At 46.9% G+C, this 12346-nt stretch overlaps 2 protein-coding genes and 2 pseudogenes across 3 annotated transcripts; 2 read left to right on the top strand and 2 right to left on the bottom strand.

Moving 5' to 3' along the window:
* Positions 1-1360: 1360 nt before the first annotated feature.
* On the top strand, positions 1361-10103 carry LOC123183126 (BTB/POZ and MATH domain-containing protein 3-like; annotated as a pseudogene).
* On the bottom strand, positions 2379-3092 carry LOC123179745 (cytochrome b561 domain-containing protein At2g30890-like; annotated as a pseudogene).
* Positions 7843-9675, top strand: LOC123183124 (uncharacterized). 2 transcript variants are annotated; one of them, XM_044595864.1, is made up of 2 exons: positions 7843-8017; positions 8208-9675. In XM_044595864.1, the coding sequence occupies exon 2, from the start codon at positions 8213-8215 to the stop codon at positions 9440-9442; it is 1230 nt and encodes a 409-aa protein (XP_044451799.1). In that variant the 5' UTR covers positions 7843-8017; positions 8208-8212; the 3' UTR covers positions 9443-9675. The 2 variants fall into 2 exon arrangements, with proteins under 2 accessions (XP_044451799.1, XP_044451800.1); XM_044595865.1 differs by having other exon boundaries at positions 7858-8008.
* Position 10104: 1 nt separating the features above from the next.
* On the bottom strand, positions 10105-12008 carry LOC123183127 (cytochrome b561 domain-containing protein At2g30890). The gene is made up of 3 exons (XM_044595866.1): positions 11175-12008; positions 10700-11010; positions 10105-10617 (listed from the first exon to the last, which is right to left on the bottom strand). The coding sequence occupies exons 1-3, from the start codon at positions 11310-11312 to the stop codon at positions 10299-10301; spliced, it is 768 nt and encodes a 255-aa protein (XP_044451801.1). The 5' UTR covers positions 11313-12008; the 3' UTR covers positions 10105-10298.
* Between the last annotated feature and the right edge of the window lie 338 nt (positions 12009-12346).

Raw genomic sequence — 12346 nt, 5'->3', positions numbered from 1 at the left:
GTGCCACGTGTGATAAATCTTGAGCTTTACTAGTGGTTGCCTCATTAAAACCTTCCATCTTTTAGGAAGTTAAAGAGTACAAATCCACGTTCGAGATTACAAAAGGAAAACAAAATTACAAAAGGATAAGAAAATTACAAAATAAAAGGAAAAATTACAAAGACTACAACTACAAATTCTTTCTCTTCTTCGATGGCAAGGTTTGCGAACATGGTTACCAGTTCTTTGTTGTCTGCAGTGTGTTGCGCTCTCCTTCTGGCTAGTTCCCCATCTTTCACAACCATTATTGTGCTGACCATATCCAGGGTGAGACCGGTTTCTTTTCTCTAGTATTCTTCCAGTTAGGTTGAACGAGTTCTCCGATGATGTCGTTCAGACGGGTAATGAACACATACTGTGCTAATATGAAAAGCACCACATATGTAACCTTGTGGTCATGCCACCACTGCAGTATGTCAAAGTCCTTGTCGTCATCTTTATTGAAGCTGACTTTGTCGTTGTTGAGATAATTCGCTAACTCCCCGCCACATGAAAGCACAAGCGTTGTTGCTGTTGTGGAAAAGCTCAGTGAAGAGGAGGAAGAACCAAATAACTTGCTCCGTGCTTCTTTCTTTTTTCTGCAACTGGTGCTAGTGGTGGTTGTTTCATACCCCGGCATACTTTTGTTCATACTTATGGTAAACTTGAGAAAATTTATCACAAACATCAGTGAAATAAGCACAATAATTTAACTATAGGGACCCAACTAGTACAGCGAGTGCATTGCCAAACAAAACAAGTTTAGCCATAGGATCCAAGATAAATGCAAATGCATACGACATAGGAATTTTTCCTAATATTTCAAATATTTAAGTTTCATGTTTAGCTGTTGTGGATGGCAATCCTTTTTTGTCTATTTTGATGACAAGTATTTTCGGATGGAGGGAGTACCTATGAACATTCTGATTCAGTAATAAAGCTTTGTGAGATTTAAAAAAAAAAGCTGATGTGCTTGCCAGATTCTCAAAAAGAAAAAAAAAAAGGCTGCTGTACTTGCCACTCTCGCACAGCCGCCGTCCCCAACGCCAAATCCCTAGTCTCACGCCTCCCCCCGCCGCCGCCGTCCCCAATGCTGCCTCGCCGTCGATCATTTCCCACCGCCGCCTCGCCGTAGACCATTCCCATTCTCAGCTCTCCCCAGGGCCGCCTCGCCGTCGACCAGTCCACCGTGCGGCCGTTCCCCCAAGTCGCGTCACCCTCCGTCAATCTCCCCTCGCCCATTCAACGCCGCTCGCCCATCGACCCCTGCTGCTCCACATTGCCAAAGTGCCTGCCCAGCAACCCCTGTTTCCTACCCTGCCGGCTGCCGCTCGCAGGAATCATGCCGTTCGCCGGCGTATCTGTCGTTGCCGACGGCCGACTGGTGCAGCCATCGTCCGCGGAGTCGGCCATGGTCTACTACGGCTCCAGCGCAGCCAGCAGAGGCAGCTGCTACTATCACCTGCTTGTGGTGGAAGGTTACTCCCGCATCAAAGACCTGCCCAATGGAGAGGGAATCAAGGGTAGCTCTTTCCAAGCTGGAGGCTATCAATGGGCTTTGAGGTTCCATCCCAATGGTAGCCGATCCGAGAATGTCGGTTTCATCTGTGTTTATCTTGTCCTTGACCAGGATGTGGCACGGCCTGTGAAGCTGCACCTCCAGTTTAGTTTCATTCATGAGGTTGATAAGCAAGAGATTGCATCCATCCGTGCAATCAAAACATGTGACTTCTCTAGAAGTGGCTCTGCTTGGGGTCGTCCTAGTTTCATAAAAGGAGAGGGACCTTCACAAGTCAAAGCATCTTCTCAAGGACGATTGTTTCACCATCCGGTGTGATTTCATCATTGCCGAAGCTGCTGCTGCTGCTCCCTTGATCGAGGTGCCACCATCTAGCATTAGTGAGCATCTGAACCATCTCTTTGTGACCAAGGTGGGCGCCGACGTGACGTTCGAGGTCGGCCATGAGACATTCGCCGCGCACCGTTGTCTGCTCGCGTCCCGTTCCCCTGTCTTCATGGCAGAGCTCTTCGGGCCCATGAAGGAGGGGGTTGCTACAGCCGGTGCCATTCAGATACAAGACATGGAACCGAATGTGTTCAAGGCCTTGCTCAGTTTCCTGAAATTATCTCACTGTATGCATTGGTACCAAACTATCACTTGTAAGTTGTATTGTATTGTACCGCCAGCTGAATGGTTGCCTACTTGGCATATATAAGAAGGAAGTTAACCAGAGTGTAGTGTTGTATGATATAAATCTCTTGTTGATCATGCAATCTGCGTAGTGCTGTAGTGTTGATCTATGTTTGAAAAGCTGTCCAGTCTGCAGTTTCAGTTAACAGGAGTCTCTGATCTTCCTCTTCTAACTATTTTTATTCGAGCTCACGAACTGTACAGATCGGTGTTGCATTTGCCCAAGCGAGCTCCCATCGACAATCATGCTACGACACGACGTATCCGTCTCCGACTGCTGCTCGTCACCGGCGACCACGTCTTCTTGCTGCACGACGTGGTTCCACCTGCCCTGGAGGAGGTAGACGAGCGCCACAGCGGAGACCTCCTGGCGGTGAGGAGGTCGATGTCGATGTTGACTGACCACGCACACCGCCACCCCCGTCAGCCAGTGCACCAGGTACCACACGCTCCTCGCCTTCATCACATACTTTCATCTCAAGAACAAGAGATCACAAACCATCACACACTTTCATCAGGAACATTTACAGGAAATCAATGCGTTTGTTGCTTTCATCAGTAACATTTACAGGAAATCAATGTGTTTGTTGACGTGTCTAACTAACCTGAGGGGTCTAAGGAATCCGATGAGCGGCTGGAGCCAGACGAGGCCATAGAGGGCGAGCCCGATCCGCTGGTGGGTGTTGTTGAACGCGTTGTCGAAGTTGGTGATCGACAGCGCCGCTGCAGCTGACCTGTGTGGCGACGTGGACCCTGACGGCCTTGGCGCTCTTCAGTTGCTCGAGAACCTGATCAGCAGCACACTCACCGGCAACAGGAAGCCGACCCACGACCAGACGAGGAAGGTGTGAAGCTTGAGCTGCAGCGACAACAGTTCCAGTGTTCAACCGAGTGTCAATGATAGCAGTTCAGCAATGACACATTCAGATTCTTGCATCCAAAGTTGGATAGGGACATGGAAAGGATCTCTGAAACTTATCTACAGGGGAGAAAAGGAAAACTTCACAACCATTTTACCTCCAATGGCTGAACGCTCTCGTAGCTTTGGTTCAATCTTTCCAGGCTATCTGAAGAACCATAGGTTGAGTTTGCAAGCAAGAGAATCACACAGCCTCACACTGCAGGGAGCAGTCCTTTTCTTCCAAACAGTAGCATTGATGCTGCGGATTCAGTCTCACTCGGACCTCAGCAGGAACAAACACCTCCAAGAAGATAGTCAATATGAGGGTGTGCAAGCGGTAAGTTTGGCCAAACATTGCCATGTGATCTGATAATGCACGGTGTTGTTTCTACTTGAACATGCAGTTTCGGGTCTTCAGTATGTGGCATGATGAATATTTGCAACCTGTCCACCTGGATAATGTAGCAATACTGTCTGCTTTCTTATGTGATGTCTTAAATAATTTGTTGATGATTCTTGCAGTTTAATAGAAGAATCTGGTCATGTAGTCAAAGATGATGAGAAAAAAGAACACTTTTGTGATCAACAAGCAGCTCAAAGCAAGAAACGATTTATCATTGGTATTTACTTTTGTTGTTGTACTCTGTTAGGACATGGATAGTCAACCTCTACACAAAACACACGCACCTCCAACATATTGTGAGATTTTTTCCCCAGTTTTGTTGTGTTGCATTATATACTAATCCCAACCTTTTTTTTTTACATATTCTTTGACCTTGGGGCTTGCTTAAAAACGAGATGACCTTGGGGTTTGGGGGCTTGCTTAAAAACGAGAGAATTGCAAATCTAATAACATGGTTCGGTATATAGATCATGTTGAAGCACAATTACAGTTTACAAGGTTATTAGATGGCAATCTAATAACCTTGTGCCATCTCGTTTTACCCATGGGTATTGAAGTGGGTCATACCCTACCCATTGCCATCTAATAACCTTGTGCCATCTCGTTTTTAAGCAAGCCCCAAGGTCAAAGAATATGTAAAAAAAAAAGGTTGGGATTAGTATATAATGCAACACAACAAAACTGGGAAAAAAATCTTTATGCCCATGGGTATTGAAGTGGGTCAATCCCTCATTCACAAGGTTATTAGATGGCAATGGGTAGGGTATGGGCGGGTACAACCTTCTTTTACCCAAACCCATACCCACAAAAACATTCTATACCCACCCACTTCAATACCCATGGGCATAAAGTGGCACCCATGCCCATACCCATCGGGTATCGTATATCCAATGGGTATCCAACGGGTACACCATATAGCATCTAAAATTTTAAAAGGTAGAGAAATGAGTTTAAAATTCAATCGATGATGGGACAACAGTATAGAACTAACGTGGCATTCTCCGGTGGGTGGCCACTTGGAGGCATCAAGGGAGTATGATCAACGGTTGGTGAAATCCCAACCTAGTGGGAGGCGGTGTTGGGAATGAGGGATCACTGAATCGAGAGTTGGATAAGAGTCCGGTAGTGAATATTCGAGATTTCATCTTTTCGAGGAGTCACATAGGACACAGGAGGAGTGGCGAGAAAGTGATTACATGCCTATGAGCTATGTGCGGTTTAAGGAATACTAGATTTAGGGTGGGTCATAGGAGTTGGATGTTGACCCCACGTGTCATAGGAGTTACTTTCATTACTTATATTTTTCTGGGTATCCATTGGGTCACCCATGGGCACAATTTTATAGCCGTACCCTACCCATATATTTTGCGGGTATGGATACCCATTACCCGTGGGTACAAAATCTCTCCAATGCTTGCCCATGCCCATTGTTTTTGGAAAGGGTACCCACGGGTACCCATACCCATGGGCAAAACTGCCATCCCCCTATTGCCATCTTTTTGTACTCATCGGATATTTCTTATACTTTTGTCATTTTATTACTTTCTTTTTCATATTTCTTATAATTTTTTCACTGTTTATATATTATTACTATGATTTATATATTGAACAATGTTATTACTTTTTTCATTTTATTTTTGATCTTCTTTTTTTCTTGTACTTTTGAATTTTATATGTTCTTTATGTTTCTTATTGGATAGTCCTCTAGTCTTTGTTTTATTTTACTTAATGTTTTTGTTAAGACTAAAACATACAATTATTTGAAATTATATTAATAAAATAATAAAATACTTCCTTATCAATATTTTATTTTGATAGTAAATATTTATTATTTATATAAGATAATGGGTTTTATGGATGTGGAACATATTTCTTTTATATGTCGAATATTTTTATTTGTGTAGTTTTTACTAGTAGAATAATGCATTTGTTCATGTATGTCAAACAAACTATTCACATAACTCCTATAAATATTTCCAATAGATAAACATGGTTCGTACAATTTTTTAAAATGTGTTCCATAATCGATGATATCAGTTCATTATGTAATGAAAATGTTCATGTAACTCGTTAAAGTATAATTCCTCATTCCATGGTTTACTGTCCATTCTTATTATTTTAATTTGTTATCTTCGTGAGACCAAGCGACACTGAGATATGGTCTCGAGCTTACACCAGTATAATCAGTATTGGAGTTTAAACAAAAACTTTTGAAAACAATCTTTGCTTTTCTTGCTAGGTCCACGTAAAAACTTCGAATCAAATTGGATATAAATAAACACATTATTTTGACTTGTTTGTTAACTTTCGTTAGGGTGAAGACGTCCATGCGGTCATGCCTAGTATAGATTTTGAATCAAAAGGGAATAAATGATTGCAAATTGTTCCTTTGAATTATTCTTTCACTTCATGAAGTATACAAGTTCGAACTTAGTCACACCAAACTGCAACTATGCTCTCTATTTTTGCGAAAAGGCCCCAACTCTGATATAAAGATTCACCATAAGTACAAAGCACCTCAAACATAATAAAAATCACATCGATGTCTATGGGCCACCGCCGCCACACGAACAAGCAGCCAACGCGTTGATGTCACTGCTCCCATACAAGAGTCGGCCTGACCTCGTCGAGGAAAGCGTGAAGTCTTCATGCACATGCCCGTAAAGACTAGCACTCTCGGGCCACAGTCGTCGCACATTGAACCCTTGAATCGATTTGAAGAACCTGGTACCAAATCTTTTCGTCGTGTATGCACGAAGAGAAATCCTAACCTCGTCGCCCCGAGGAGCTGACAGAAATCTTCGCTGGACTCTATCTAAACCATCATGGCGGATGAACTTGAGGAGGATCGGAGCCCACAAGATTGAATCGAAGAAAAAGCGTCGACATCCATCTGAGCATCGTCTCTACGAGGACTAAAATAACCTATCTACTACCCAGAGTCGAGGCACTAGGATTCCCTCTATGACACCGGTAGTCAGAGAGGCAGGCAGAGGGAAGGCGAATCCACGGGCTCGCCGGCGAAGATCGAGAGGGACAACTACCACTCATGGATGGTTCTAGATGATTTGGTGTGGTCATCATCTCCAGCAGGATTAAGCATGTCGCCTCACCTCCGACCATTACTCTAGAGCTGCTGGCAAGGCTTCCTACTGTCACTTGTGGTGTTTTTTTATTACTTGTTCTCCTTGTTAAGGTGTCCTACCAGCGCATCATCGAGACGTAGTCATATGGAAATGAGCCGTCGGGGCCTCCTGAGAACATATCCTATGCACCAGGCAAATCTGTGCACCCAATGCACCAGTAGGTTTTGGGCCAATAGATGAAAAAGGAATGACCCAGATTTGGTCACCAATTAGACTATACCATTTTTGCTGAGGCCACCCTCCACTTTATAAAAAATCAACCCGCACTCCACATCTCTCACTTCTATAAACATGTACGTTCAGATTTTTTTGGCTCAAACACAAAAAGGGTGATATATTTTAAACCGAATGTCTGATTCTGGATCGGTTTTGACTGTGGTATTTGTCTTGACAAGACCTTTGAAACAATATCAATGTTGAATATATTTTGAAAACATATTTTTTGTTGCTTTTTAAACTGTACTCAAACTTGATGTATGTCAAAACATCTCAATTAAACATAGATGTCAGTCCAAACAGTTCGAAATCAGACATCTGATTCAAAATATATGACCCATTTTTATTTGGACAGAAAATAAATAAGCAAACAGTTTTATTATGGAAGACTGAGAATGTGAGATATGGAGTGCGGGTTAATTTCTAAATAATAGAAGGACTATTTTGCAAATGTACCAACCATCCATCTCCCTAGCCAGCTCATCTCCCTCTATTTTGTATCCAATGGCTTATCTAGCATCGGTGCATTGGGTGCATGAATTAGGCCGGTGCACTGGATACATCCTCGGGGCCTCCATGTCTCGACGACGTCTTCTTTCGGTGTGAGGCATGCCCACTGTGAGTATGTTCTCATGGGTCTCGTTTACTTGATATCGCGGGTTATAACATCTAAAATCTCACCATCTGATTGTTTGATATTATTCACCTTACTTATTAATTTTAGATACATTTTTAAAGCAATTTTGTTTGTTTCTCAAAAGCATGTTCTTTTGCGGGAAAAACCTCGTTTGAAGATTCCTTTGCTTTTGGCATATATAAATACCTGGCAAAATGTTTACTCTGATTTTTTCAGATTATTAGTTCCTTACTCTGATTTTTCTTTTACCGAGTTCCATTGCTTGTTCGAGGTATTGGGCTATGTTTGGAGGTTTGGATTTAAAGAAAAATCAGCGAAGAAGCAGGTGGACACTACTGACTGAGTGTGTGGGTGGGCCTGGGCTCAGTAGCACTGACTTGGTCACACGGGCAAGCCACTCCACGCTCCACTCCACTCCCGCCCGCACGAGAGCAGCAGCAGGAGCGGCGGCCTACTCACCGGCGCGGACGCCGGACGGAAAATCGATCCCGGCGCGGTCTGTCTGGTACCCTCCTCTTGCTTCTTCCCTCACCTTTCCCCGTCCGTTTTTGCTCGCTCAGGCCATTTCCTCCCCTGCTCCCGCCGTGTCCGTTGGCTATGCACGCTAAGTGTTCGACGCAATGCTTGCCGCGTTTGGGGTTGGTTGCGATGTTCGAGGAACGAGAGCATTCGATGATGATTTTGCTTCTCTGCAGGACTGATGGCAGAAGAGAAGAAACCACACCCGCAGCCACCACCGTCATGGTCAGCCCTCCGGCTGGACCTAGCAGGATTGGTGCTCAGCCTGCTCCCCGTGTACGCCGACTGCGCCTGCTTTGCCGCGGTGTGCCCGCAGTGGCGTGCCGCCGCGAGGCAGCTCCAGCTGCCACCGCTGCCGCTGCTGGCACTCCCCGACGGCACCTTCTACAGCCTCATGTACGACAAGCCCTTCCACTTCCCTGGTTGTGGCTTCTCAGGGTACGAGAATGTGTGTGGCAGCTGGCTCATCTTCTCACGCGATGACGGTTGCTTCATGGTCAACCCCTTCTCCAGGGCCACCGTGACGCTCCCTGCTCTCTCAAGTGTACGACTCCGGCCTCCGAATGCGTCTGCTAAATCTAAATGGGCAGAGGGCGGAAGCGTAGAATCTGCTAACCTCTACATCACATGGATGCGTATCAATGAAGCAGACAACCTGCGCATAAGTAAGCTAATCCTGTGCTCGCCAAATCTCGTTGCTGCACTAGTTGGCATTGGACCCATCAGTCAGATTCTAATGTGCCAGCCAGGGGCCTTGTCGTGGTCAGTGCGTGCGTATGATCGGATCGAGGATTTCCAAGACATGTCATTCTACCAGGGCAAGCTGTACGCCATTGCCAAGGACGAGAACCTCCTTGTGGTGAACATCAGCCAGGACCATAGCACCGGCGATCCACAGGTTTCTCGGATTGGACGAGTCATCGAGGGTGATTGTCCTACATGGTATGATGCTGTATTCGAGGACAACAGTTCGGCCTGCAAGAAGCTCTACCTGGTTGAATCGCGTGGGATGTTGCTGATGGTACGCAGGACGATTTGGTGTCAGTTTCCTGAACCTGGAGGGGACGGTAAAATTATGGGCGGACAGAATGAGTTTGAGGTTTTTGAGGCTGACTTTGAGCATTCACGGTGGGTCAAGGTGTCGACCGTGGGGGATGACCAAGTGCTGTTTCTGGGGCGAAGGTGCTCGAGGTCCATGTCCGTGTCGCAGTACGGGTTGCCGGGCGATCGCATCTTCTTCTTGGATGATGATGAGGATAATCGCCTAGACTATGCCTATGATGAGGAGAAGACTTCTTTCGGCGTCTATTCCATGAGATTCCGCAGCATCGGTTCCGGTGATCCAAATATTTCCTGGAAGCGGTGCGCTGAGATGTATCTGGCAGCATGGCTCTTCCCTCAGGACCGTTGAGAGGTTGTTATACTGTTAGCCGCCCGTTATCGCTATGCAAGCTGCTCCCTGTAGGTTATCTGACCATGCTATGGTTGTTGTTGTTGTAGTTCTGTGGTTATTCTGCAAGCCGGGAATGCGTTAGTATAAATTATCTGAACTTGGTTACTCTGTGTAAGTGGAGTGCATCAGTACCTGTATGAACTTATTGTGGTCGTCACTACTACTACTATGGAAGCTAGCTGTTATCTGCACAAGAGGATTGCTGCTACTGTGGATGAATGATCTCAAAACCATGTTGCTGCTTATCTGCCTACTATCTTTGGCATGTTGGTCTCTTTCTTGGTCTGCATTGTCATCCTGTAGCTAGCAAATAAGTAGCCCTTGAACGTCAGGTTGTTTCATGCTCAAGTTGCCAACTTGCGATGAACCTCCCTCTTTGGTCCCATGAAGGAGGGGATTGCTACAGCCAGTGCCATACAGATACAAGACATGGAGCCGAATGTGTTCAACGCCTTGCTCGATTTCGTCTACACCGACTCGATGCCCAAGATGGAGGTGGCAGGGGAAGTCGGCGCTGAGGTTACGTGGCTGCGACACTTGCTTGCCGCGGCGGATAGGTTTGATACTGTGACTGTTGTTCCTGGAATGTCTCACTGTATTGGTACTGTGTGTACGTAAATCTCATGTTAATTGATCATGCAATCCCCGGCCAGGGAAAATGCAACACCGAGAGTTGTATTGTATCTACTCTCACTGAAAAGCTGTTCAATCTGCAGCTTCAGCTAACAAGTTACCAAGACGCAATCCCAAGCACACATGAACTGTACAGAATCGGTGTTGCGTTTGCCCAAGCGAGCGAGCTCCCATGGTCATGCTACGGCATCACGGCCACCTCCTTGTGGTCGTTGGCCGGGTACGACGGCTCCTCCGACGTCTCCGTCTCCGACCGCCGCTCGTCGCCAGCGGCCGCCTCTTCTTGCCGGATGACGTGGTTCCACCTGTCCTGGAGGAGGTAGACGAGCGCCACGGCGGAGACCTCGGCGGTGAGGAGCGCCGTCCAGAGCCCGACGCTCCTGCCGGTCCTCTCCCGGTACGTGTGGAGGCCGATGTAGACGTTGGCCACCCCGACGACGCACACCACCACCCCCAGCAGCCAGTGCGCCAGGTACCACACGCTCCTCGCCTTCACGCCCCTGAAGTACAACAAGAGATCAGTCAGCAAACATCACGAATTCATGAGGAAATTCAAGGTGTTCGTCCATGTATCCGCCATACCTGTCGGGTCTGAGGAAGCCGATGAGCGGCTGGAGCCAGACGAGGCCGTAGAGGGCGACCCCGATCCGCTGGTGGGTGTTGTTGAAGGCGTTCTGGAAGTTGGTGATCGACAGCGCCGCGGCGGCGGTGGCCAGGGCCACGCCGGCGACCTGCGCGGCGACGTGGCAGTAGAAGAGGACCCTGACGGCCTTGGCGCTCTTCACGTTGCTCGAGAACCTGATCAGCAGCACGCCGATCGGCATGAGGAAGCCGACGGAGGACCAGAGGAGGAAGGCGTGGAGCTTGAGCTGCAGCGACAGCTTGGGCGTCAGCTGCAAAAACAACAGTTCATCCAAGTGTAAGTTTTATGTTAGTCAGTGATAGCAGTTGTGCAATGACACATTCAGATTCTTGCATCCAAAGTTTCATAGGAGCATGGAAAGAGTCTCTGAAACTTATTTACAGGGGAGAGAAAACTTGACAGCTTTTTGTTTACCTCCAATGGCTGAACGCTCTTGTAGCTTTGGTTCAGACCCTCCAGGCTATCTGAAGCGCCATGGATCGAGCTTGCAAGCAAGAGAATCACACAGCCTGACACTGCAGGAAGCAGTCCTTTTCTTCCAAACAGTAGCATTGATGCTTTTTTATTTATCAAATCTGCCCTTAGCAGGAACAGAGCAAGCAACTCCAAGAAGATCGAAAATGGCAAGCAACTGAACTGAACCAAAGTGGACTTCTTGAGCAGCAAAAGATCAAACCAAAGCAAGATGGATCGACGCGCCTACACCAGCCAGCAATGGCTGAAGGAGAAGGTGATGAATGAACAGGGCAAGCTTCTGGGCTCTGCTCTCTCCCGCTACCACCTCATGCTACTAAACCCATCCAAGCCATTCCTTTCTTGCAAAGCTCCCCCTCACCTTAAATACCAGGGCATTTGAACAAGAGAAAAAGAAACCTGGCTGAGCTTAAACAATGTGCAGAGACCAATCAACGCCGGCGAACCGCGCCAACCCTCGGCGCGATGCGGCGACCGAAGAAGCTTGCGGGGGAATGCAAGAATCTGGCTTTGCAAGTTCAGGAACGCAAGATTTAGCCGGTCCAAGAGGATAACTTGGGAGGGGCGTCCTATGCTAGCTACCACCTATCCCCCTCCTTTAGCAAGCCGGATGAAATGATTTGGGCATCAGAGGCCGCTTTTGCCGCTTAGCATGGTGGACTTCTGGGGAATGGGATGGAATAAGATGGGATGTGAGCAGGGTTGGGCGTGCTTTTGAGCACATTTTTGGCTCGGTTGTGCTTTTACAGCTCCGAGGGTATGGAGTGGAAGGGTGGCTTTTGTGGTGGTGGTGGTGGTGGTGGAGCTGCAGGAAGCACCCAAGCAGCGAGATATTGTTGGATGCTGCATCGGCATCTAGCGAGGGATTTTATCCTTTTTTTTCTTTGCGGAAAGAAAGAAAGCGGTCTCGGAGAAAGCTGGGCGTTGTTCAACTGCGCCATTGAGGTTGTTTGGCAAAGTTGATCGTGTCTTTTGATCAAGATCAGCACAACTCAGAGCAAAGGCATCTGCTGCTTTTGTTTGTGCCATTGCATTTTTCTTTTGCTTTAGTTTTGTGTTCATTTTGATTTTTGTGAATAGACGACGTCATGGCTTTGCTTCTTGACACCATT

The sequence above is a fragment of the Triticum aestivum genome, chromosome 1D (genome assembly GCF_018294505.1).
Source record: "Triticum aestivum cultivar Chinese Spring chromosome 1D, IWGSC CS RefSeq v2.1, whole genome shotgun sequence".
NCBI classification, from domain to species: domain Eukaryota; kingdom Viridiplantae; phylum Streptophyta; class Magnoliopsida; order Poales; family Poaceae; genus Triticum; species Triticum aestivum.
Note: the sequence above shows the minus strand (reverse complement) of the source record. Positions and strands in the feature narration are given on the sequence as shown.

Bases quoted from the DNA above. Each gene is read 5' to 3' on its own strand.
- LOC123183124 (XM_044595864.1), top strand. From the start codon at position 8,213: ATGGCAGAAGAGAAGAAACCACACCCGCAGCCACCACCGTCATGGTCA.
- LOC123183127 (XM_044595866.1), bottom strand. From the start codon at position 11,312: ATGCTACTGTTTGGAAGAAAAGGACTGCTTCCTGCAGTGTCAGGCTGT. The intron at 11,011-11,174 runs GTAAACAAAAAG...TTGTTTTTGCAG, and splicing joins AGAGCGTTCAGCCATTGGAG to CTGACGCCCAAGCTGTCGCT. The intron at 10,618-10,699 runs GTATGGCGGATA...GTTGTACTTCAG, and splicing joins GGCTTCCTCAGACCCGACAG to GGGCGTGAAGGCGAGGAGCG.